Consider the following 24,462-nt stretch of genomic DNA (forward strand, 5'->3'; position numbering starts at 1 on the left):
CACAGGACGTGCTCAAGCAGCAGCCCCTTGCCATGGGCTATCACGGCTTTGGGGACAGTGTGGCAAAATGATCAGCATCCCTTAGGAGCAGAGAGGGACAGAAGTGGCTGAGTGGGGCAGGAGGAGCTGGGCTCTGCCTCCATGAGGGGCACTGGGCCATAAACCCAGCACGATGGCTGTCGTTTGTGTGTTGGCAAACACGGTGAGTGAGCTCGACTGTTGATTCTGACCATATAAACCAGTGTTGTGGCACTTGTTCAGGTTTGTGCAGGTTTTACAGCTCTTGTTCTGAGAAGTACCCATGTATTTGGTTTTGCTCCTTCCTTCAGGTCTATCTGTTGACATTGGCTCTCCTAACCAGAGCGTTGGGCCATGCCAGGAAGCTGAGTGTGCGTCTCTCCTTGTGTTTCCCACTTTCCCAGGAGTTATCACCTATAAAATCTCACACACACCCATGGCTGGGACAGGTTTCTGGTGCAGAGGCAGGTGAAAGGTGTCTGCTGGTCCCCACCGCTGGTTGGGGGGTTTGGGTTCCCTGTGCTCAGTGACAGGAGATGAGCCACCCACCCTGACAGATGGATGAGCAGAACTGCAAGGAAGGTCCTGCCCTGGAAATCTGGAGTGGAATGAGCAAGGTCTGAGTTTTGTAGGGCTGTGATGAAAACCAGGCTGTCAAACCAACTTGGATGTGCAGAGAAGGAGAAGATGCTCCCAGGGCACCATCACAGAGAATATGGGCTATGCCTGGTCACCTGCTATGCAGGCACACACTATCATCCATTCCTACCTCCAGTCCTCTTCCCAGCAGGAGCTGCCAGCAGCAGTTGTGTCCTCAGGGACACCTTGGTGCTGGAGGCTCAGGGGCTTGAGCTCACAGTGATGGTCCCCATCTCTGTCTCAGCACCAGAGCTCCATTACCATGGGGATGCAGCTGGAATCCCTTTGGTGACTTTGGGATAGAAAATCTGGTCCAGCCTTGCAGAGCCCCAGTTTGTTTGCTCCTTGACTTTCACAGCCACTTGCTCTGCCTGAGCTGTTTCTCCCATCCCTTTGGTGCAGCATCCTGAGCCCACCTTTATTTTTTGAGACATATTTCCTGAAGGGATTTGCCGAGTGATCTCTGTTGATGCTCAGACTGAAGCTTGGACAGGAGCTGTTCCCAGGAGGAATTGCTTCTGGGACCCAGCTTTGCTCAGAGGCCCCAGAGCCTCTGCCCAGGACAGGAGAGCAGAGCCCTCAGCCCCAGGTTCACCCTACCTTGAAATTCACCTTCCGTGAAAATTCCGCAACATTTGCCATTTCCACATACATTTCTGCCAGGAACCTTGTTTGCTTGAATATTTGAGGAAAGCAAACAGAGAAGGAGCTTGAACACAAATAGTCATGGACGTTTTTTTGCAGTCTTTGCCCTGTTCTAACCCCAAGCCTGCCAGCAGAGATACTTGGAGGCATCCCCTGATGTTCCCCTTGGCTCTGCCCTGTGCCCCACTGCTGGCCCTGGTCCTGCTCCAAATACTGCTGTATCTAGAAGAAACTCATCCAGCCCTTGCTGTCTGTGGGACCACCATCACTCACTACCCCTTTGCACTCATACTAAATAAATATTTTTAATGCCATTTAAGAAATATCAGCAGATGACTAACAGAGTATGACTGGCAGACCTACACCAGCCCTGCTGAGCTCAGAACATTTCTCAGGCACTTCTCAGGCACTTCCTGAGCCTCTTGCTGCTTACCTTCCAGAGCTGGAGCTCATTTCCTGCTGCCTGCAGCCCTCTGGGCTCACTCCCCCTATAAAAATACCATTGTGTTTCAAGCAAGCCGAAGCTGAGGGAGTGCTGCTGGCCCCATAAATGGCTGGAATGAGGTGGGAGAAGTCACAGCTCTGTGGGTAAGAGCAGACATCCTGTGACACTGAGCAGCATCCCCAGCTCTTCCCCAAGGAAACATTCACCAAGCACCAGCAAACAGCTCTTGGGAGAAGGCCAAGGTGCTAACACAGCGATTGTGGCTTTTGCATCCCAGCAAATACCTGTGCTTATTCCTGGCTGCACCAATACCCTGCTCAGGCACTGGAAAGTGCTGATTTTGCCAGCACCAGTGTTACAGCCACCCGAACACCCAGCAGGGATGGTCAGAGTGGGGACAAGGAAAGAGGCTGTGCCAGGTGTCCTAAGACCCATTGCTCCCTGATGGCTGCCAGAGATGATGGACAGAGACCAAGGAGTAAACAGAGGAATTAAAGAGCAGCTGACATGAGCAGTCAAGGAGGAAAAGCTCAGTTCAGGTCATATCTAGAGGAAACCTGTAAAAAATTCAATGCATCTGGCAGTGAAAATTAAATATACTCAGAAAATTGGCCCCCTCTTATGTTTCCCAGTTGAAACTCTTGCCACATCTGACCAGAGCTCCTGAGCAGCAATGACATCTGGCATTTTTCAGCTGTTTTCCAAAGCTGCTTCACTGAGCAGGGCCAGCCCTGGTCAAGTTCTGGTCCTTGCTGTAACCACCAGCCCTGGGGATCCCCAGCTCTGAGGAGATCCAAAATATGAAGGGGTGGTGCTGCCTGCACTTTGATTGAAACCAATTGCCCAAATCGTGCCCAAGTCTCAGTGGGAGGATAAAGGTGGATCAAGGGGTTCATCCCTTCCTCACTGCCCAGGAGGAGATGTTCCCCTTGCCCCCTCTCCATCCTCCACCTTCTCACACACCTATTTACAGCTTCCTGCAGGGATTTAGCACCAGTAGAGCCCCTTCCAGCTCACAGCCTGTCCTCAGCAGGTGCTGGTGAGGATTGTGAATGTGCCTCCAGCTCCAGGTCTCTCCAGAGCTGCAGCATCACTCCCTTCTCCCCCAGGGACCCACCCAGGGTGCTGGGGACAGGCCAGCTCTGTCACTGCCTGGCAGGGCATCCTCCAGGTCCTTTACACAAGGCACAGCTCTGATGGGAGGGAAATAAGTGTCCCCAAGGTGCTGTTTAGGGAAAATGGTGACAGTCTGGTGCAGGGATGGGTGGGAGGGTTGCAGTAACTGCAGTGGGGGGATGCTCTTACTGATGCCACCACTGCCAAGAGAGGGCCAGACCTGTCCCCAAGGCTGAATGCCAGTGCCAAGCTTCCCCATTAGAATGTACCCCTGGCTTCAGATGGATGCTGAAATCCTGAAGCTCCTGAGACAGATGGGGAGAAGGGAAAATCAGAAAAATCCTTCCATCTATGAAAAGAAATGAAAAATAACTCTGTGACCCTCTCCAAGGCTGAAGGCTCCTCTGGAGGTCCCAGGTGTGCCCCATCAGGCATGCCAGCTCCATGGGCTGTCCTGTTGAGGGCTGGGAGCTGCCAGGGCAACACTGTGGGCATGGCTGGGGCTCAGCACCACCACTGCTGAGTGAGCTCCCCCACTGCTTTGCAAGGGAACAAACATCCCAGTGTCCCTGGGGAGGGTTTGGCCACCACTTTGCCATCTGCAGGATGGTGCATCCCAGCTGCTGTGCCCACCCTGCTGCCCAGCCCCAGCCCAACCCTACAGAGCTGCCAGGGAAGCCAGGCACTGCCCAGTCCCCATCCCACCAAGCCTTCCTCAACTCTATTTGGATAACTTTTTCACCCATTTCATTTATGAGGACTCCCCTCCTTCTGCCAACACTCTGAGTTTCCTCTCACTTTAGTCTGGGAGGCCCATCTTGCTTTTTTATTCTCATTATTTCTCTCTCCCCCTTGCCTGGCCCCAGGCTTGCAGCAGGTGCTGGCCAGAGCTGCTTTTGTTGGGCCATGGGAGCAGATGGGGAGAGCAGCCACAGGTGGGATGGGCAGTGATTCCTCCCCAGCCACCCCACAGCACCTGGCTCTGCCTGCACTTGCCCTGCACTCAGCACGTGGCTCACTTACTGACTTCAGACTGAAAAGTTAAAACAAAAACAACTTTAAAAATTGTAATTAATAAAAATAATTTTTTTAAAAAATTCAGGAGAAAATTACTGTCAGAAATTATTATGTGCATGTGTCTAAGGTCACTGATGTGCCAGGGCTGCTCACATTAGAGCCAGCTGGAAGTGGGCGGAATAACTTCATCTTAAGTGATTAAAGAACTTGTTCAGCTCCTCCTGTTGCATGTGCCAGGCAAAGCTGGTTGCTCACTGGCTTTGCATTTTGGGGCAAACTGGATGCAGGCACCCTGGGTGTGGGGACAGCCAGAGCTGGCCACCCTGCACCACCACATCTCCCAGGCTGGAGGGAGCTTCCCTTGAACCTCCCCTGCTCCTGCAAATGAGGCGCAGGTCAGTCCCTGGCAGCTGGGTGGGTCAGGAGCCATCTCCCACCAGCAGCAGGGGCTGCAGCCTGGGGGATGCTCAGCACTGGCTCCTCCTGGGCCAGTTCCCACTCCAGGATCCAACCCTGTGCCCATCTCAGAGGAACCAATCCTTCCTTTCACCAGCTCACGTGTCCTTCACCACACAGCTCCTTGCACTTTGTCCAAGCAGCACCAGCTGACACAAAGACACAGCCTGCACTAAACAGAACAAAACCTGGACAGTTTTCTGGGCATTTTCCTGCTGCTGGCTCCTGCAGCTCAGAGGCAGGAGTGAACAGAGCTCCTCCAGAGACCTGGCTGCTGCAGGCTGGGGATGCACAACTGGCTAAAAGCAGGCTAAAACTCAGCATTCTGTAACTGCTTGATCACCACTGCCTGCTCCAGTGACACCACAGCAGATCCTGTATAATTCCTACACATTTCCATTGCTGTAGACATGGCTGTAGACAAAATGCTGACATGGCCTGTGTCTGGCCATGGCTCACTCTGGGGTCATGTTACCTGAAATAAAGTGATCTGCAGGGTACTAAAGTGCTGGGGGCTGGGGCAAGGAGACACATGAATGCCACAGCAGAGGTGGGTTAGGGCTGGATGTGACACCTGTGGGAGGCTGCAGGCCTGGATCAAGGGAAGCAATCACCCGAAGAGAGGCCATGAGCAAAGTGCAAGAAGGTGGTCTGGGAGTCCCACAAGCCCTCCTGGGACCTGGGTTTGCACACACAGTCCTTGGAAAGTGAGCTGGGCAGGGGCTGCACACTTGTAGAAGACAAGAGGAGCAGGACATGAAAAATAGAGTGAGGAAAGCAAGGTAGTATGATGGGGAGCCCCATGGAGTGTGATGAAAAGCCAGAGGAAGCGATGGAGAGCCCTTGAGAGTGATGGAGAGCCATGAGGATCTGATGGAGAGCCACGAGGAAGTGCTGGAGCACCATGAGGATGTGATGGAGAACCTCTTAACTGTGAGACCTCACCTGCTGGGACCTCACTCCCCAGCCTGGCCATGCCCAGGGAAGCAGGGTCCCCAGAACACAGGGGACCAAACCAGCTGTGTGGGGATGCTGCCACACAGGCACAGTTGGCCCATCCTGAGGATAACCATGGGCTGATGTCAGCCTGGACAAGGCCACTTGTCCCCTGGGGTCCACCTGCATTTGTTGGCAGCTTGCATCTGTCAGAGCCAAGGAGCACAACACGGGGCTGCTCCACCCTGGGAGCACAGACATAGGCCTGGCAGGCATCTCGCTCTGCCCAGGTGACCAGGCAGCATTGTGCCACCTGATGCTGTGCCCTGCAGAGGCTGGAGGCTGCTGCTTGTCCAGGCACTCCACTCCTTGCTGGGAAAGCTGCCCAGCCATGGCACCGGCCCTCAGCGGGAGCACAGCGCTGGCAGGTGCCCGCTGTGCCCACTCACAGCCCGGGCATGCCACGGGCCACCTGCAGCCTGTGTGTCCTAGGGCAGCACTTCACCTCCTGTAAACTGCTGCCACTTCTGCTGCGATCCCAGCAGCAGCAGCAGCAGCCCCTCTGCCAGCACGTGGGGCCGCTCTGCTCCCTCAGGCACGTGCCTTCCTCTTTGGGTCAAGCAGCGTGAAAGCGAGAAAACACGCACATAGAGGATTTCCATCACATCCAAATCAGCCAGAACCCTTCTCCTGCCTCCACCTCCAGCCTTGCCTGAGGCAGGGGGGGCACGGTGGGGCTGGGGGCTGCTGCTGGCCGCTGGCAGCCCCGCTCCCCGAGCCACGGCAGGCCGGCAGCGCGGGCGCTGGGAACGCTGTACTCACCATATGGAGCCTCCATCTTAGCGCTTAGCTGGGTGCCTACATTGACCATGTCTCGCCGGCTACCGCTATGGGGACTTGGGGCGAAAACCACAGGAAGTAGAGGAATAAAAAAGAAATGTAAATAAATAAATAAAAAAATGTCTCTCACTAAGGAACTAGGTGAAGGCAGGAGGGAGCGCGGAGAGGCAGGGCGAGGAAACCTGCCTCTCCTGTTATCTTATTGATTCGCTTAATCAGGGCTAATGTGGGTGGAGATGTTAAATAGTAACCAAGCTCTTATGGAAACCAATCTGCAAGGTGCCGTTGCTGTAGCTATAGTAACTGCTGCCAAGCTAGAAACTCAAACACGGCTTTTACTGGACTCTTTTGGGGCTCCCGCTTGCAGATGGTGTCAAGGCCGGGGCAGCTGCCAGGCTGGGGTTCACCCCTGGCCACGGGGAGTGGGGGCAGCCACATCCAGCTCTGCAGTGCCCCACGTGCTGCTGGGTTTGTGCCATCACCTGCCCGAGGTGGGAAAACCAGGTATGAGACTGTGTACTGCAAAGGGAAAACACGGCATGGGGGGCAAGGGGCTGTGGGACAAGTGTAGGGACTGGCAAGGGCACAGCAGAGCCTGCCTGAGGCACGAGGGGAAAAATGCCCAGGCCACGAGTCGGAGTTTGTCTGCCTGGTGCCAAACCAGAGAGGTTGCCTGGGGATGCTGTGGTGGATGCAGGGTGATACTCTGAGCACAGGGTGCTTGCAGCTCGTCCCTGTCTCTCTCTGTTCCCCAAATCTCAAGGTGCCACAGCCACTTATGGTCATCTGTGTTCCCTCTGGGACTGCTGCATCCAGGACCTCATGGTAGCAGATGTGCAGATGGGCTCCCCATGAGACTGTGGCAGCCCCTGTGCCAGTGGGGGCTCCATGTCAGGAGCAGTCTGGGCTGCCAGGGGCTGTGCTGAGGCCAGCAGGGCCATGTGCAACAAGTGTTGCTGAGAGGACACCAAGGACATGGGGAATCCAGAGCTGAAGCTGAAAAAATGATTATCCATCAGCACAGAGCCTTCCATATCTCCTGTACATCGCAGGAAGAGACCAGGCTGGAGGAAGCACAGAGGGGTCCAGTCTTAGGATCCCCTCAACACCTCAGCTATTGAAAGCCTGCAGCCCTGAGGGGGCCAAATTAGGGATATCTGCTCCTCCGGAATGGAAAAGCACATCCCAAGGGAGCATGCAGTGAAGAGAGTGCTGCTGGACGCAGAAGTCTGCAGCACGGGAATCCACAGCTGGATGCTCAGATCCAAGGACTTGTAATTCAGGAATCCCTGAGTTTTCTGAGTGCTGAGAGGTTCTGGAGAGGGAGGGGTGTGGATATTGTGGTGCTCAGTGGCACTGTGGGTGAGGTAGAGCAGTGGGATGGTGTGGGACAGCATGGGCGGGACGCTGAGTGTGTGGCCCTTCAGCGTCACCACCAGCCCGTGTCCCAGCAGTGCTGGCTTCTCCCACACGATGGAGCAAAGCGCCCAGGCATCTCCTGTGCCCGTAGCCCGTGGCCCCACTGAGGGCATCTGCCCCCCCCTTTGCTGCTTACCCCCAAAACCAGAGCAGAGTCACTGGCTCGGTGTTACCCCGAGGCTTCAGGCTGCGAGTGAGGGAGAACCAACACAAGCATGGGGATCTCCAGGCTGCTTTATTGGGGGCTCAGAGCTGGGGGCTCCACAGTCAGAGGGGCTGCTGTGAAGCAGGAGCATGTTCAGGGCTCCCCACTTATCCAGCTTACCACGAGGGAAACATCTTGGAACACTTACATCTTGGAACCAGCCTTAGCACCGAGGGGAAGACCCTCTGAGTCTGCAGAGCAGGGACCATGCCAGCCAGCCCCACTCCCTCCATGCACCCCAAAACCATCCCCATTTCAGAAAATAGGGACCTGCACTGTCTGTAGTTCCCCCAAAGTGGGAAGCAGCCAGACAGCACTGCTGGAGATGTGTTAGAAAAGCATTTTCCTACGTGCCATTAGGATGAAGCAGGTTGGACAGCCAGGCTGCTGGGGGGGGGTCAGTGTTATAAATAATTGTTGTTCACCCCATCTCCATTGCCAGGGCTCCTCGTGGGGCTGCAGCCCTAGAACCAGCTGACTTGGTTGGATTTGACTCCACTGAAGCACATGTTGTTGGAGCAGCCCCCGCCGTAGCTGGGGGGGCAGGCTGAGCACGGCCGCCCCACCTTGTAGGGCGCTTCCCCCAGCCAGTTACCCCTAAAAGAGAGGAGGGCATCACCTCTGAGCATCATCAGCCCACTGCTGACACTGCTGAGGGGAGGGAGGATGGCACGGGGGGCTCTCCCCAGTCACTTACTTGATGGCATAGTTGCAGACCAGGAGGATGGCGTGGCGCCACGTGCTGCCCCACACCCGCACGTTGGCACAGGTGCCCAGGGCACAGCCCAGGCGGCTCGAGGTTGCCCACACCATCTGTGCCAGGACAGAGAACAGACACTGTTGTGTCCATGTACCCAGACATCTCACAGTGATAGCCCCAGGATGCCAGCACAGGGCTCTGTTCCCCCAGGGAATTGCATCCCAGCTGCCCCAATAGCTTTGGCTGGATGCTGCCCCATCACAGGCAGTGCTTTTTTATCAGAGGATGACTTTTTACTCTCCCTCTCCTATCTGAACCTGCCTTGCCAAGCTCACATCCATGAGCAGCAGAGTCTGGGTCACTGCTCCAATTTACCCAAATTAGCTCCTAAACCTCACACTGAATCATGGCCAGCAGCTTACCCTGCACACAGGGAGGTCGAGCAAAGGCTAAAGCTCCTCCTAAGGCCTCTCCAGGTTAAATCTCTTCCATAAAAAGTGTATATTGCCCTTTTGCAACCGAGAGCATCCCTGAGTATCCTCATGGATGAGCCACATGAGGATGCAGATGCTCAGGTAAGGGTTGGAGCCATGAAGAAGAGGTAATTAGGAGTTGGCACAGCTCTGCAGCCAGGCAGAGGAACAGAGGAATTTTCCATCTTGTGCTGGCCAGGCTGTGTGAGAATGTGCCAGGGGATGAAGGGGCTGCATTCCCAGGGAGCCAGAAACAGCTGGGTGCTATGAAGCTGTTCCATCACAGAGAAGAAGATTCATGCTTGGCAAAAGTACAAAGCAGCTTTTTTTTTTCTCTTCACCACCTTTAAGTTACCAGACGTGCAGTGAGGAGAGAAAGGCCAAAGGGGGGAAAAAAAGCTTTTAAAAAATTGAAAGCTCCTTGTCAACTGGTCAGAAAGTCCCAGCTGCTCCTCCAGTTGGTTGTAAACCCATGGGACCTTCCTGCAACAGCCCAAATGCTGGAAAAACACAGGGTGGGAGGGCATTGCTGGTATTACTGTGTCCAGCAGACAGACTGCCAGCTGCCAGGGTTTGACCTGCCTGATCTGAAGCTGGAGCTGCCAGGGTTTGACCCTGCATCCCAGCTGCTGCTGGCAGAAGAGCTGTGAGCTGCACAAGGCCCCCTCTGCATCTGGAGCCCGGGGGCTGCAGTGCTCACCTGTGTGTAGTGGCTGCAGACGGAGCCGCTGCACGTGGAGGGGCAGCGGGGGTTGCACTCCCGGGGCTGGGGGAAGGAGTAGTGCTGCTTCTCCTGGTGCCAGGATTTCACCATGTCCAGCACAGAGCGGTACCTGCAACGGTGCTACAGCTAAGGTGGATCTCCTCCACATCAGGGGTCATGGGAGAAGGAAAGGAAGGGAAAGATCCACAGTGAGGAAGTGGAGGAGAGAAATTATTTGGGGCCAGGGCTCATTTGGAACAAGCATTCCTGGGAAAAAGGAGGTAGTGACAGCCTTGTGCCAAGCCCACTTGTGTTCAAGGCTGGAAAACCAGAGACACCTGAGTGCTCAGCCACGTGGAGGAGATCCAGGACCCATATCCCCCTGGTCTGGGTGCCTGGCAGAGAGGAGAATAATGGCAAACTTCCCAAATGAGCAGCAGGCACCTCTGCTTTCCTGTATTTACCCTTCTGCAAGAGAAGGGTAGGAGAAGCTCTCCAGGAGAAGGCGAGCTGGGCCCTCCTCCTCCTCCAGCCCGGGGTCCTTGACATGCCTCTCAGCTCTGTCTCACTACCTGCATTGCCAGCTCAGAGCCCCTCTGCTCCTTGGCTGAGGGGCTGCAGCTGCTCCTCCTGCAGCCCCGTGGGGTGTGGGGGTTTCCCAGGAGCTCCCTGTGCCTGCAGGGCACTCACCTGCCCGACTGGATGGAGAGGTTCTGTCCCACGTACTTCATCAGCTCAGGGGGGCCGTGGTCCCACAAGCAGCGCGCAGCCCACGCCTCCGCTGCCCTGGCCAAACGCTCATCCCACACCTGGCCAGGGGAAGGGAAAGGGCAGGCAGGAGTTTTGGATTCCCAGAGGAGGGAAGAGCTCCCTTGTGCTGTGTGGGCTTTCTGAGCACGCCTGGGTGTCCAAAAAAATAGGACTCATGCATCAGGCTAGAAAACACCCAGGGGAGGGAAGCACAGCAGCATGTCCAGGAGCCATGGACCTCCCCAGCTGCTGCCACAGCTCTGGACACACAGGATAGCAGAGCAGGGATGCCCTGCAGTGCTGCAAGCCCTGTGTGTGTGGTTCCCTCCAGGAATGAGCTCCTGCACAAGGTGAAGCTGAGCACAGGGGTGAAACCCTGCAGCCTCACAGCTGTCCCAGCCCTCAGTGCAGCCCTGGACACAGCTGGTTCCTTCATGCATTATTTAAAGCTCCCTCACCCATCCTGAACGCCTCTTGGGAGATGCCTGTGTGAGTTACTTTGGAAGGCAGGAATTTAGGCCAAGCAAGAAGCCATGCAGGATGCTTCTGGGCATGTCTGACCTGCTCTGGTACCCAGCAAGCTGGGCTGCTCTGTGCTTCTCCAAACCACATCCAGGGACCACCCAGGTGATCCCTCAGAGCTGGCCCCCTTCCTGGGAGCAGAGCAGCGTGTGGCACCTCCTGCCCTGAGGTCCTGTCCTGTGTAGGCTGGAAATAGCTCCTCTTGGAGGACCTTTAGGGCTGGGTTAGGAGCTCCAGGCAGGGAGGACAGAACCAGGAGAAAGTTCTGCCCAGGGTGACCCTCATCTGGAGTTGCCCAGCCTGTCAAGGCTGTGCATCCCTTCCTTGACTCACTCCTGAACATTTATTCTGGGAGCTGGCACCACTTGGAACAGTCAAAAGGGACCCTGGAGATTGTGATGGGATCATCCCTCACAGATGCAATTGGGGAGAGGCTTCTGCGTCAGCTTTGGGTTGGGACTTGAGCTTTTCCTGCTTGTAGCCACCTCGCAGATGTCCCAGACACAGGCTCAGAGATCCTAAATCTGCCCTCATGGGGAAACATCTCCGTGCTGGGGCTCCATCCCTCCTGCACAGAGGCTGCATGGGACCCAAAAAATCCCCCAGGACGTGTTCAGCCAGGAATCTGACCAACACCCTGACATCCCTCCTTGGCTAGGGCTCCCACATCAGAAGTGAGCTCTTGATCCCACCAGAGCTGAGGACCGCCCTGCCACAGCCCAACTCACCATGTATTCCATATTGGCAGCGGGTGGAGACACCTGTGCCCGCACTTGGTTGTGGTAGTCCAGGATCACACCCATGTCCTGGGGGGACAGGAATCTCTTCCGCCGGCCCCGCGGGACCCCCTCGGCCCGGAGCAGCCCCGCGGCTGCGCCCGCGGGCGGGGACAGCAGCTCGGTGGCGTTGGGCAGCAGCAGGGAGCTGGACAGCTGTGTCATCCAGCAGCCCAGGGCCGTGAGGTACAGGTGCAGCTGGAGCATGGCCATGCCAGCCCGCCCTCGCTGGGAACAGCCGGTGGAGTTCTGCTCCTGCACGGGGGTAAGCAAGGACAAGGGGGATTGCTGGTCCCTGCTGCTGGTGTGCAGATCTAGGAGAGAAAACAGCACAGGCACCGCTCAGGGTTGCAAACACCATGCAAGCACCATTGCCCAAAATAAGGTGGAAACAAATTTTCTTTTCACCTATTGATAATAGTAGTTTTACCCTATTAAAAATAGTAATATTTAAAATTTATCTCTTTAATAACATTATTTATCAGAGCAAACTCCCCAGGACTGTCAGGGATATGCCTGGGGAATTGATTTTCTTGTTTGTTTTTTAAAAAGATAAAATCAGTAGAAAGTCTCCCCCATTTTTTCACTTATGGCACATACCTGTGGCACAGGGGTTAGTTAGGAGTATGTTGAGAGTTACTGCAGCCACCTGCCCTGTAACTTCCCAGGAGTTTGGTTTGTTGAATAAATCCCCAGCACAAACAGAAACCTCACACAGATAAAGAAACTCACGGCAAGACTTTAAAGCATTGTTGAGAAATCCTAACGATTTAGGTGGAAAAGAAAAATTGGCGCTGCAAAAGCCGAGTATTTTATTTAAAAAAGAAAAGAAGGGAAAACGCTGGAATACCCCCTCATCCGTCAGCCGATGCACCTCCTAGCATCCCGGAGCAGAGGGAGGATGTTCCCCGAGCACGTACCGTGAGCGCTGCGCTGGGAGCGGCGGAGCCCGGCGGGACGGAGCTGCGGGATGGAGCTGCGGGGCAGATGCGGGAGAACCGGCTCAGCCCCGGCGGGCAGCCCGCTGCGGCCAGTGACGCACAAGCAGCATCTTAACTCTTCCCCCGGGGAACGTGCTGAAGTTCGGAAAGAGCCCTGGCAGCAGATTTATAGGCTGGTGAGTGCCTCCGCGCACACGGGCTCACGCAGGCACAGGAGCCCCGCACGGCGCCGGGGGGAGCGGGCACAGCACGGCTCGGTGGATGCCTCGGCGGGCGGAGGGGCTGCTCCTCGCTGCTGCCTCGGGGTTTGTTCAGGCTACCCACAGGGACAGATTCCCAAAGTCATCTCTTTGCTGCTCCTTCCCTATCTGGGATCTTGCTGGAAACAGCGGGTAGAGAAGCGGATCCAGGTCGGTGGGGGATGCACAGGGGGTTTGCCCCGGTAAGGAAGCGGCAGGAGCCACAGGGTCACCCCACTTTGGTGCGAGCTTAGCAGATGGCAGAGATGTCCCTGGTGGCCACACACGGCCCTGGGTCAGCAGCTCTCCCCGTTATAGATGAAGCCACTTGCCGGGCTGGGCGTCGCCACCTGTGTGTAACCCAAGGGCTGGGACTTGTCACAGCCACAGGGACTCTGCCCATGGCCCCAGCACTGACCTGAGCTGGCAGTGCCCAGCCAGGGTTATCTCAGGGGAAAGCAGGGCCGTGCTCCCTCCATGGTGTCCATGTGTCTGTCCCCAGGCAGGGGAAATGGCTGTAACATCTGAAAGCCATATCCTGCAGCATCAAGTATGTTTCCTTACAACATCCCACACAGTCACGATGCCAGGGGACAGCTGAGTTATTGCAGGTCACAGAGACACCTGGCCAGCCGGAGGGGCTGCTTGCAATGCCTGTCACATCTTCCTCCCACCGTGCTCAGAGCCAGCACAGGTGGCCATGAGTGACCTGCAGCTCCTGCCATCCCCCCATGCTGCAGTGCCTCAGGTAGGCAAGGTGCTGGTCCCCCTGTGCCTCACCAGCTTTGGGTTCACCACAGGCAGCTTTGGAGCCAGGTTCTGGCACTACAGTTGCATCAAGAGGAGCACCAAGGCCAAACTCCCTCTCCTGAGCTGGCAAGGGGCACAGAGATGGAGTGCAGGGAGGAGAAGGCAGTCCCACAGCAGCAGCAGGTCACTGCTTCTCATGCCCACAGCTCTGACTGACAAGAACTGAGGATCCCAGACCCATAAGTCCTGCCTGTGCAGGGACTGACAGCATGTCCCAGAGACCTGCTGTGCAGCAGGAGCTGATCTGGAGTTCAGTGCAGAACTGAGCATGGAGCAGGAGTAACGCCCAGGTGATGAGCTGATGTGCTGTACCAATACAGCCTCACTCTGCTGGGAGCCTCCAGCAAAAGAGACCCCTTTGTACATTTTTCCTGGCATTGTCTCTCTCATAAAGCAATTCAAGCTGCTGTGTGCCAGAGGGGTGTTTCCATCCATTCCCCACCCAGCAGGTGGGATGATGGTTGTGTCAGTGAGGAGACAGGGAAAAATGCAGCTGGGGCATCTCTGGCTGTGCTGTAGGAGGGGATCCCTCGGTGCAGAGAGCAGCAGCACCCCATGAACCAGCCGGGCTGGGTATCCTGTGGGGAGCTGTGCTGTGCTGTGCTGTGCTGTGGATGGCACTGGGAATGCCAGGGTGCCAGGGTGGCTCCCATAGCCCTCTGAATTTCCAGATTGCCTGTTCTAGGGTCTAACTAGCATCAGCGTCACCCTCCAGCACCAGATCACCCCAAAACACCCGTCACCTGTCCACAGGTGCTGGGCAAAGTGCCATCCCCAGTTTGCCAGCCCTGCAGACACCCCTGTTTCATGTTCATCTATGGAGACAGCTGTGCCAGCAGCAGGACAGAGATTTGTGCTTCACCAGGGGGGCAGGCACTGGTGCTGCCTCCCTCCACTCAAACCCAGATATCAAATCTCTCATTAGCGAGGCTGGTAAAGGCAGTTTCATTCCCAGCAGATTAAAAAGGCAGATGGGGACATGCAGCAGTGATCTTAACTGGGCAGACTGGGAGGTGCAGCTGCTGCCAAGTGCACACTGAGGTAAGGACTTTGGGGCTGTGTTGTGGAGAGGGTGGTTTTTAATGATGTATTATTTCACAGAAGACAGAGCCCTGAGCAGCAAATGCTCATCCAACACTGTGAACTGCAAAGCTTTTAATTTGGGATTTTTTTGGGGGTTTTTGTCTCCCTGGAGGCTTGGGGAGATTGAACCCACCGCAGCTCCCTGTGCCACGCAGCAGCTGAGGCAAGGCGAGGGTTTTGTCTTGGGTGCAGATTGAAAGCACTGCTTAATCAGCACTCCACGAGACAATCCAAATTCCAGGAACTGGAAGGGGTTTGTGTCCCTGCCAGGCGTAATATCCTGCAGCCCAGACTGGCCCGGCTGCCAAAGCACACGGTATCTGCAGCGAGGACCTCGCTGGGAGCCAAGAAGCACATGCATTCAGCTGGATACAGCCACAGCAGGCAAATTCCCTTTTTAATGAGCATCAGGGGGAACAAAAAAGATAAATCACTGCGTTCAAGCACTCTCCTGGCAGAGACACACTCTGATGCTTTTATGACCAACAGACAGCAGCTTGCTCCAGAATAAGACATAATGGGACTTGCAGGATTTCTCTGTCATGTTTATTTCTCCCATCTGTTGGCTTTGGGCATCACCCATCACCCACATTCCAAGGTGGCAGACGGTGACATGAGCCCATACAGGACTGAGCAGGGCTTTGCCCTTTGCTGACGTCAGGATCTGCTGTGCTCCCTGAGCCTCCTGATGCCTGGAGCAGGTTGATGTGGATTTCCATAGCAGGAGCCTTCTCCTTATTGGGGTAAAATACAATGAAACCAGGGTTCTGTCTGAACAAAACTTTCCCTAGGCAATGCACAAACTCTGTTGCTCGAGTAAAATATTCCCCTCATATCAACTGACAGAAAGGCTCATTTTCCATCTTTGCTGAAAGATGTTCCTTTTCCCCAGTCCCACCTCAAACATCAAGAGCACCAGATACCTTGGTGCCCACCCTGACAGAGAAGGAAAGTGGGGCTTTTGGTGGATTTTTTTTCATTTCTGTAGCCCTGCAGAGATCCAGCATATCCAGAGCTTGGTTCCTCCTAACACATCATCAAGGGAGATCTTCCTTCTGACTCGGAGCTTGGAAGATTTGATCTCCACGTCTTGTGACTGGAGTAAGCCCAGGCTGGGCTCCTGTATATTCTTTTGGGATCTTCCAGGAGTGAAACACCTGTTGAGGTGTAACAAAACTGAGATCAGTCCTGAAGTCTGAGGACTCCAAAGTCATCCTTCCTCCTATTTAGGAGTTTTTTGTAAATGCTGAATCCTTTACTGAGCTAAGCTGAACCTTGGAGGAAGATCCACTGTCAGACCTCACACTGAAGAGGTGACCATCAGCAGGGTCAGGAGCTCTCCTGGAGCCTTTCATTCAATGCCCAGCACATCCCTCTGCTTCAGGTGTAATATCCTCTTATAACCCACAGCTCCTGCTTGTGCATTTGCTAAAGTGAGGAAAAAAACCTTTCCCATTTTATATATAGTGATGGTGTAGAGAGGCATCAGGTGAGAGTGTGGGCAGGAGCCTGCACGTGTGGGCTCACCACCCTGGCAGAGAGCAGCCTTGCCCTCAGTCTGGCTCCTGACCCCTCTCCAAAAGTGACCTGGGCACTACAATTATCTCCTTTTAGTGGTGCAGCTGGCCAGGACTAATGCTTTTGAGTCCTGAAGTAAAAACCACTTGTTTTGGGGTATTAACTAAGGTGTCCCTCAAGGCTGACATGATCCTCCATGAGCTCCCTGCTGAAGAGGTGGGTGCCAGCCCTCCACCTCTCCCCACAACACCTGTGGCACTGTCAGAGCTGTGGCCCCACCATCAGCCTGTGAGGAAACTCTGATGGCCAATGGCTCCAGCCAGCACCAAGATATATTTGGAACCTTTGAAAGGTGAGAAATTTTTCCACTAGCTCTAGAAATAAACATCTCTGAAGTCAAGCTCTGTGGACAGTAGTTGCTTGCAAAGGTATTTTTTTACAGTAACTGGGCTAAGTTTAGAAATTCACTTAAATAACACGGAAGCTCCTCTCAGCACAATTTGGAAGATAGTTAATTTGCTGCTTGCTAACAAATGGTTGTTTAGCCTGGTGCAGTGGCTGTGTGATGGTCTCACTGCACACTGCCAAGGTGAGAAGGAACTCTCAGCTCTGTGGGAAAGGGACCCATCACACCCTGAGTCAGCTGAGACCAAAAAACACCCAAACCTTGGAGCTGAACATCAGCTGTGAGCTCCTCACCAGCTGCAACCAGGCTGGCTCCTGAGACCCCCTGCCCCACAGCAGCACTGTGCCCACCCCTATGCCCACTGCACACCCACAGCTGCCCCAGCAGGTGCAGCCCACATCCAGCTGTGCCCACAGACCCGTGCCAGAACCAACAGCCCTGGGAACACGGTGCTGGTGGGGTTTGTGCTCTGCTGCCGCCAGATTTGTGCATGATGGTTTTCCAAGCTCACTGGTGGGAAACCCATTGCTCACACCCAGGAGTCCTGGTGGGAATTTCCCACCTCACCAGCCTGCTCTAAATTCATCATCTGGGGTGAGCTGAGATCATGTCTTTCCTCATCATCTGACACAGCCACTGTGTAGTGGTTGGGAGTGGTCCAGCAAAGGGCTGGATCAGCTGCTGGATGGGGGCTAGTGCATCCCAGCCCCGAAAGGCCAGACCCAGGGAAGTGAACTCAGGACACCCTGGCAGCCTCACCATGTAATTTTCTTGCTTGGACAGGGGTGTGCCACAGCTTGACTGCAGCCCCTGTGTATTCACTCCATTCCCTTTTTTTCCAAGACCAAAATTAAGATAGAAACTGAGTACCTGGCGCTGGTTCACAGGCAGGTTTTTTGTGGCTGCACAGGGAGGTCTTGTTCCCTTTGCTCCTCTTCTTGGGGTGGCCCCACTGCTCACATGCCCATAACAGGAGCACCAGCAAACACCCTCTGACCATCCCACCACTGCAAGGTTCCTTGTCTCCAGCTGAAAAAGGTTTTTCCTTTAGAAAAACGCTGCCAGTGTTTGTTTGTTTAGCTCAGATTAAATGGCTGGGGCTAAGAGAGATGCTGCTTTTCGTCCCTGCCTCTGAAGGAAGAGGGCGATGTTTGCAGTGTTTTTTCGTGCCATGGGATGTTGGGATGGGTGTAAGTTCTCCCCAGAGTCTGCCTGGGGCAGGGAGGTGGAGATGCAGCTTAGGTGGGTGATGATTGTCCAAAGCTTGGAGGGGTTTAAAAGCAGGCTCTGGTGAGTGCAGGAAGGTGGTGCAGAAGGAAAGGCAGAGCACAGGAACTCTCAGGGACATCCAGAGGTGATTCAGGGGCTTTGGGCAGGAAGGATGTGCCCCCAGAGGCTCTGGATATGTTAACATTTCTGCACAAGGCTGGGAAACAGGAACAGTTCAGCTCCCCCCAGCAGTGCTGAAGCAGAGTGAGCACCTCACAGGTGACACGGGCATGAAATCCAGAAGTTTTCCATTTCCAGAGTGACACTGAGCAAATCACTTTCCATACATATTTCTCTGCTTATACTTTTCCATCTTGATTGATCACGCCTACCAGAGGGCTCTGAGGGGTTCCTGTGGCCTGTCCTGCATCAGAGCCAGTCCTGCCCCTCCTTTGCTCACTTTTAAAATCTCTTGCTGTACCTGCACATCTTGGGGCTTCCTGAATTCTGCCTACAGAAAGTGAGAAGTTTGATGGACATTTTGTATTTCCCCTGCACTCTCCCATAAAGATGTATTGTGAATTTTTGCCAAGAAATCTCCTTTTTCTCATGGGACTTCCAAGCTTTCCCACGTCCAGATGGCTGGATCCAAGCCACCAGATTTCTCTCTGCCTAGACATGAAATTTCTCAGGTACAGCCATGGAAGCTCAGAAGTTTGCAAGAACCACTTTTCTCAAAGCTGGAAAAAATCTGGGAAAGCAGAAATTGAGACTTTTGGGACGCTCTGAAAAATGGGAGAGATTATCTCTATATCTCTCTCTCCGAAGGGAGACACACTTCTCAGGGTCTTTCCTCCCTGACCAAAGGACATGCTGTCATGTGAGTCCCAGAAAATCCTGGAAGTGGGACACCTCATCTGAAGATGAGAGCTCTGAGGCTGGTGTGAGTGCTGGCAGCTCCACTGTCCCTGTGTCCAGCCTTAGAAGGACAGAAGGAGCAGAATGGGGGATTCCCGCGGCTCACTGGCATCTCTGTCCATCACTCAGGCTGTGTCCACACTGTGACACAGAGGCCTGACCGTGGCTTGTGCTGACACACCCACGTTGGTCTGACCTTGCCTGTGAGCCACGAGCAATGGGGAGGAAAGAGCAGCAGAGCTGGGCATACCCCAGTGCCAGGATGGTGTGCCTAATACTTATTTGATATATAAAAATATTTTGATCAAAAATATATGCATCAAAAATATTTTTATATATAAAAATATTTTGATCTTTGGATGTAACCACCAAACATGCTGCAAACTCCCCACAGCTCAGATCATACCCTTCCTATTCACACTTGAGGAGAGCTGGGGGGAAAATGTGTGACCTGCAGAGGTTTTGAGGACCAGGACTGATGAGGTTCATGCTGTCTTGATGCCCCTCCTGTGCTTCCCCTGCCCTGAAAGCAGGGGAGGTGAGAGCTCTCACCTCACTGTGTGTCAGTACAGTGCCCCAGGCACGGGGAGGGGGCACCCCCAGAGCCTCCCCCAGCATTTCCCAGCCCGTGTCCCTCAGATGCCCTCAGGGGCTTTGCATATACCCAGGTAGACCCTGTTACAGCCTCTGCACTTCCTTTTGTGTTTTTAACATCCAGCTGAGGGTTTTTGGCCAGAGAAAGGGAGAGTGGCATTGCCCCAGGGACCGTGTTGGAGCAGTGAAGGTGCAGGGAAAGGGCATGAGGAATTAGCCCAGCCCCATCCATTTGCATTCATCTCACCTGGTGTTCAGCTGTTTCTACTTTTTCCCTTCCCTTTTTCTTATTGAAGCTGCACTTTGATGCTGGGCTGATAAGCAAGAGGAAGCCTGGGGACGTTGGTTGGTGTTTGGTGGCTCAGTGTGTCTGAGTTTCCCCCTCCAGCAGCTGCTGCAGTACAGACATCATGGCCAGAGTGGTCCAGCAAAGCCCTCTCTCCAAAACAAACACCCTGAGTCCCCCTGCAATGGGTTGGTGGGACATCAGAAGTCAGAACTTGATAAATTCATGGGTGTTATATGATGTTGTGTCTCCTGGAATAGGTGACTCACAGTGTTCATGGCTGAACCTGCAGCAGCAGGTGGGACACACAAAGTGCTCTCTGAGCAGCTGATGCCCAGCTGGAGTACCCGGCATCAATGAAGTTGTTATAAAGCTACAGCAGCAGTGCTGGGAGCAGGACTGGTCCTCTACCCAGACAAGAAAAGGATTCTCCCCTCTGCCTGCCCTAGAGATGGAAAGGATGAGGTGTGTGCAGGAGTTCATGGACCGTGCTGAGGGGAGGCTCCTGGCAGTGCTTTGTGTCTGCCCAGCTCCTGAAGTGGTTCAGTAAATCAACAAGGCTCCCCTCTGTGCCTGCTGAAACCCCTCCAGCCGCCTCCCACCAGTGACTGCTGAGGTGGTGAGGGGGGTTAATTGACTCTGACAAATATTTACCTGTTTCTCTGGTTTGCAGAAACCTCGCTCCAGCCCCAGCTTTGAAGTGCAGTTCAAAGCCCCAGCAATGCTGACGTCCTGGGAGGATGGAGCTCACCCCAGCATGCAAAACCTCTCCTCTGAAAGGAGGGAAATGCATCCCCCCATCCTCCTCCTCGGCACCAGGTGCAGTCCTGGCATTTTCCATCATCTCACAGGGTCCTGCTCATCTTCCCACCCCAGAGCAAGGTCTGCTTTGCCAGTTGTTTGGGGCCTACATTAAATAATCAGCCCAAAAGGCAGAACATGTTACATGTGTATTTTTGTTCCTAACCTCCCAGTGGTGTCAACAGAGATTGGGCTGAGTTGCACATCTGTGGTGGGCTTATATTTAAAAAAAAATCTTGTTTGAACTGTACAAATAAACACCTGTGAAAAGAATCCTGTTTCTTTAAGTGAAGCTGGTAAATGCTCTGATTTAGTTAAAGCATTAGGATTTGGCTTTAATTTTATTTTTCATCAGAATTAAAGCTAGAGGAGGAAAAAAAAAGTTGTTTATTCTCAGAACAGGTAGAGTCAAGGCAGGAGGAGCACAACACCCATCACCCACCTCCTCCTGCTTGGGCTGCTGGTGGCAGGGGCTGGTCTCTGTGCACTGTTGACCACCCTCCACAATTTGCTTCAACTTGGTACGGTACAGGCTGGGTTGCTGCATTTTGGGAGATGCTGTGTGCCTGGCAGGTTGGGATGGGCTTCCTTGGTGAAAATTTGGGTCAGACTGTAATGAACCAGTGATGGTTCTGCCAGCCCCTCGTGCCTGGAAACACCAGGAGATACCTTGGAGAAGGTTCAGAAGCTCAAACAGACACTTCAGGCTCAATGTGATGTTTGGGAGCCTTTAACCCTACTGGTAGTTCTGTTCATGGGGCTCCAAAACTCCTGCAGATGATGAAGGGAAGGGTCCTGGATGGGGAAAAGTGGAAAAAATTGGAGCCCAGGCATCAGAACAGCTCTGAGCTTCTTCTTGAGGCAAATTCATTCCTTCCCTGCTCTCACCTGGGGATGGCTGAGCTGGGCATTGCTCAGCACCTCACCCTGACACATCTCACCTCAGTGCCTTCCTGCCCCTCTTGTCTGTCAGGTGCCACCCATGGCTGATGATCATAAATATATATATATAAATAAATTCCATGGCCTGGGGCATCCTGGTTTCTTCTGGCAAAGGTTGAAATATGGGGCAGCCCTGTGGTGAAAGCATGGCAAGGTTAGTAGAGATGTTAAGCTCACTGAACACAGGGAATGCATAGGTAAAAAAACAAACAAATAACTCTTAAAAATAATAATTTATAATGTTGGGCATCCAAATTAAGCCTGTGACAGAATTGAGTGCACTGGCTCTTCAGCGCACGCTTTGAACATCTTTGTAATTATTATTTTTTTGTCTGCAGGGCATTTCAATGGTCGTTGTGGTCAGGAAAAATCCAAATCACATTTCCAGCCAACACTTTTATCATTATCCAAGCCAGTAAAGCTCAGATTAAATATTATGTATACATATATTTTAGATTTATACTTAAATATTTATAATTATACATTGGACTGAAATAGCTCATGTTTTGTGGCTGGCTGTACCTGGTATCCAGTCAAGAAACCAGGACAGCTAATCAACAACAAGTCACTTCCAAATTTTATACTCTGATTCTTTCCTGCAAATATATGAGCTAAAAATGCACCAGTGGAGTTTGAAAAGTCCATATTTCTGAATTTGAATTAATAAGCACAGACAGTTTCCTTCCCATGTTTGATCAGTTGCAATAAACAGTATTTTTTTAATCTAAAAATGAAAAAATAAAAGCAATGTTTTGGTACAGTAGCTCGAGGGCCACCCAGCAAATGGTTTTGTGGAAGTTGTAATTGAGTTTTTTGTGATCTTTAATCTATGCTTGATAATCCTTATAGAAAGGGAATAAGAGGGAACAATAAATAATGCTGTTAGTGTATGGCTAGCAGGAAGGTTAATTGGTCTGGGCAGGAGTGAATTCCCCATAACTGCTGCTGGGAGAGCACTGCCCACTCAGCCAACAGGGAAAAACTTCTCATAGCCACCCCTGAAAGAAAACACATCGAGAATCAGATTAATTCAAATGCACAGGTTGGGGATGAGGAGGTTCTCTGGCAAACACAGAAGGTGTGAATTATGTGTTGTGGAAAAAAAAGGGGAATATTTCATCAAGGAGCTGCAAGTGCAGCCACCACAGCTGCTCAAGGAAGTCAGGCAATTAGAGATAAACATGAGTAATTAAGATCATTTTATGCCCATGTACCCTTAATCACATGAATTATATATTTTTTCACATGTAATCTCATCCCCACTTCATCTGCTAATGCGCTCCTTAATCTGTGTTCTATGCAGAGAAGCTATTTTACATCTTTGTGAACTCTGCTTATTTTTAAGCTCTTCAGACCATCATTGCAGCCCTCTGCAACCTCACCCTTTTCTCTGAAAGACATTTAGAAGGGAGAAGAACAGAATCGCTCCCATATTCTGCTCAGGGTGTGGGGATACAGAGCCTAAGGGTCTGTGCCTGGGGAGGGAATTTGTCAGAGCCACAAATTAAACTCCTGTTTCTCACAAGACCATCCTCTCCTGTAAATCAAACCCTGTCATTAGTCTGCTCTGCTGTGATCTAGCTGTGCCAAGCAAGAAATGTAAATATTTTGTAGCAAGAGGTATTAATTTTTAGCATTAATAAAGTTTGCACCACTGAAAACTGAATTGGTCCTTTCTTATGCTTCACCCCATATACCAAAATATTTTGATCTTTGGATGTAACCACCAAATGCTGCAAATTCCCTACAGCTCAGATCATACCCTTCCTATTCACTTGAGGAGAGTTGTAGGGGAAATGTGTGACCTGCAGAGGTTTTCAGGCTGGGTCTAGCTGAGTTCACTCTGTCTAAATTCCCTGGGGTAATTTCCACTGCTTTTTCTAAAATTCCTGGTGTTTCAGGACAGGGAAAGACCTTTCCCATTTATCTGGGGAGCCACACAGGTGATGAGCTACCAACATCTCCCTTCTGTTTCCCAACTCATCATCTCCACTGTAAATAACACACCATCCCCTCTCAGGTCAGCCTTGGCTCTGCCTGGACCCATGGCAGGGCTGGAGCTGGTAGGAAGAGCATCCTTTCCCATCAGAGATGGGCAGCAAAGATCCAGGCCAGCTTGAGAGAAAGGCTGCTGTGCCTCACCCTGGGCTGCATTTCAAAAGCATCACTGACACAAGGGAACAAAGCACAATATTATTTTTTGATCTCTTTTCCTAAGCCAACAGTGAATAGAGAAGGCTGTGGAGCTCAAAGTGATGGAAGTGTCTCAGCAAAGGGCCAAAACTATCTTCACTTCAAGCTTAAGCTCCCATTAGGCAAAGAAAATACAGCCCAAATTATGCTTATGTAGCACCTCTCATGCAAACATCCCAGGACACTCCAGGATCAAACTCAAACACAATCAATCATGGAGATGTGAGCAGTGCTCACCAAGGAAAACAGAGAACAGGGGAGGCTGGGCAGGAATGAGCACCTGGCTGCCCCAGGGCAGGGCTGGGGGCTGCCAGGGCCCTGGGCAGGCAGGGATGGGTTAGCAGGGGCTGGCAGGCTGTGGGAATTGCTGGGAGGGGGGAGGATGGGCTGGGAAGGCAGAAGATGTCCCAGATCCCAAGGGGTTGTCACCACTGAGTGATGTGGACACAGGCTGATGGCTCTGCCAGCCTGGGGGCTTGGATACTGCTCCTGGTGCCCCTGGAGCACACCTTCCCAAAAAACCCACCTTACCCCAAACGTGGGTCAGAGAAGAACCGTTGCTTGAGTTTGGTAAAAAAATACATTGTGTAATTTTTTCTCCTTCTCCTCACAGCATCCCTCCTTGGCCACAACACAGAGTGGCGAACCCAGAAATCTCATAAAATAAAATTATTCCTGTTTAGCACAGTCAAGAGGTTTAGTTTGACTATTTGGGCTGAGATTTCACTTCAAATGTCTTGGTCCTATTCCACAGCAAACCTCCCAGCCTTTGCCAGTTTATTTTTAAGCATCAGGACACTCAAGGCGGCTGAACATCCTGCAGAACTGAAGAATTAAACTCCAGTAACTCATCCTGTGATGG

The 24,462-nt window shown here is 52.8% G+C and overlaps 2 protein-coding genes and 1 long non-coding RNA gene across 6 annotated transcripts in view; 1 reads left to right on the forward strand and 2 right to left on the reverse strand.

Annotated features, from left to right (window-relative positions):
* Window positions 1–6,346, reverse strand: part of HNF4A (hepatocyte nuclear factor 4 alpha) — a 36,142-nt gene extending 29,796 nt beyond the window's left edge. For both annotated transcript variants that reach the window (XM_026796009.2, XM_074553445.1), the window contains exon 1: window positions 6,095–6,346. In XM_026796009.2, coding sequence (XP_026651810.1) covers window positions 6,095–6,143 — 49 coding nt within the window. In that variant the 5' untranslated portion in view covers window positions 6,144–6,346. The remainder of the gene's footprint in view (window positions 1–6,094) is intronic.
* Window positions 6,347–6,356: 10 nt separating this feature from the next.
* LOC141731081 (uncharacterized) lies at window positions 6,357–23,108 on the forward strand. Of its 3 annotated transcripts, none has more exons than XR_012582995.1 (3): window positions 6,357–6,616; window positions 6,876–14,691; window positions 15,722–23,108. It is a non-coding gene; the product is annotated as an uncharacterized LOC141731081 (long non-coding RNA). The 3 variants fall into 3 exon arrangements; XR_012582994.1 differs by having other exon boundaries at window positions 6,876–12,777; window positions 14,609–23,106; XR_012582993.1 differs by having other exon boundaries at window positions 6,360–6,616; window positions 6,876–20,129; window positions 20,338–23,108.
* R3HDML (R3H domain containing like) lies at window positions 7,757–12,711 on the reverse strand. The gene is made up of 6 exons (XM_074553446.1): window positions 12,581–12,711; window positions 11,613–11,974; window positions 10,303–10,421; window positions 9,610–9,742; window positions 8,434–8,549; window positions 7,757–8,333 (listed from the first exon to the last, which is right to left on the reverse strand). The coding sequence occupies exons 2-6, from the start codon at window positions 11,871–11,873 to the stop codon at window positions 8,201–8,203; spliced, it is 762 nt and encodes a 253-aa protein (XP_074409547.1). The 5' UTR covers window positions 11,874–11,974; window positions 12,581–12,711; the 3' UTR covers window positions 7,757–8,200.
* Window positions 23,109–24,462: the final 1,354 nt, after the last annotated feature.

This window comes from Zonotrichia albicollis, chromosome 17 (genome assembly GCF_047830755.1).
Source record: "Zonotrichia albicollis isolate bZonAlb1 chromosome 17, bZonAlb1.hap1, whole genome shotgun sequence".
Lineage (NCBI taxonomy): Eukaryota > Metazoa > Chordata > Aves > Passeriformes > Passerellidae > Zonotrichia > Zonotrichia albicollis.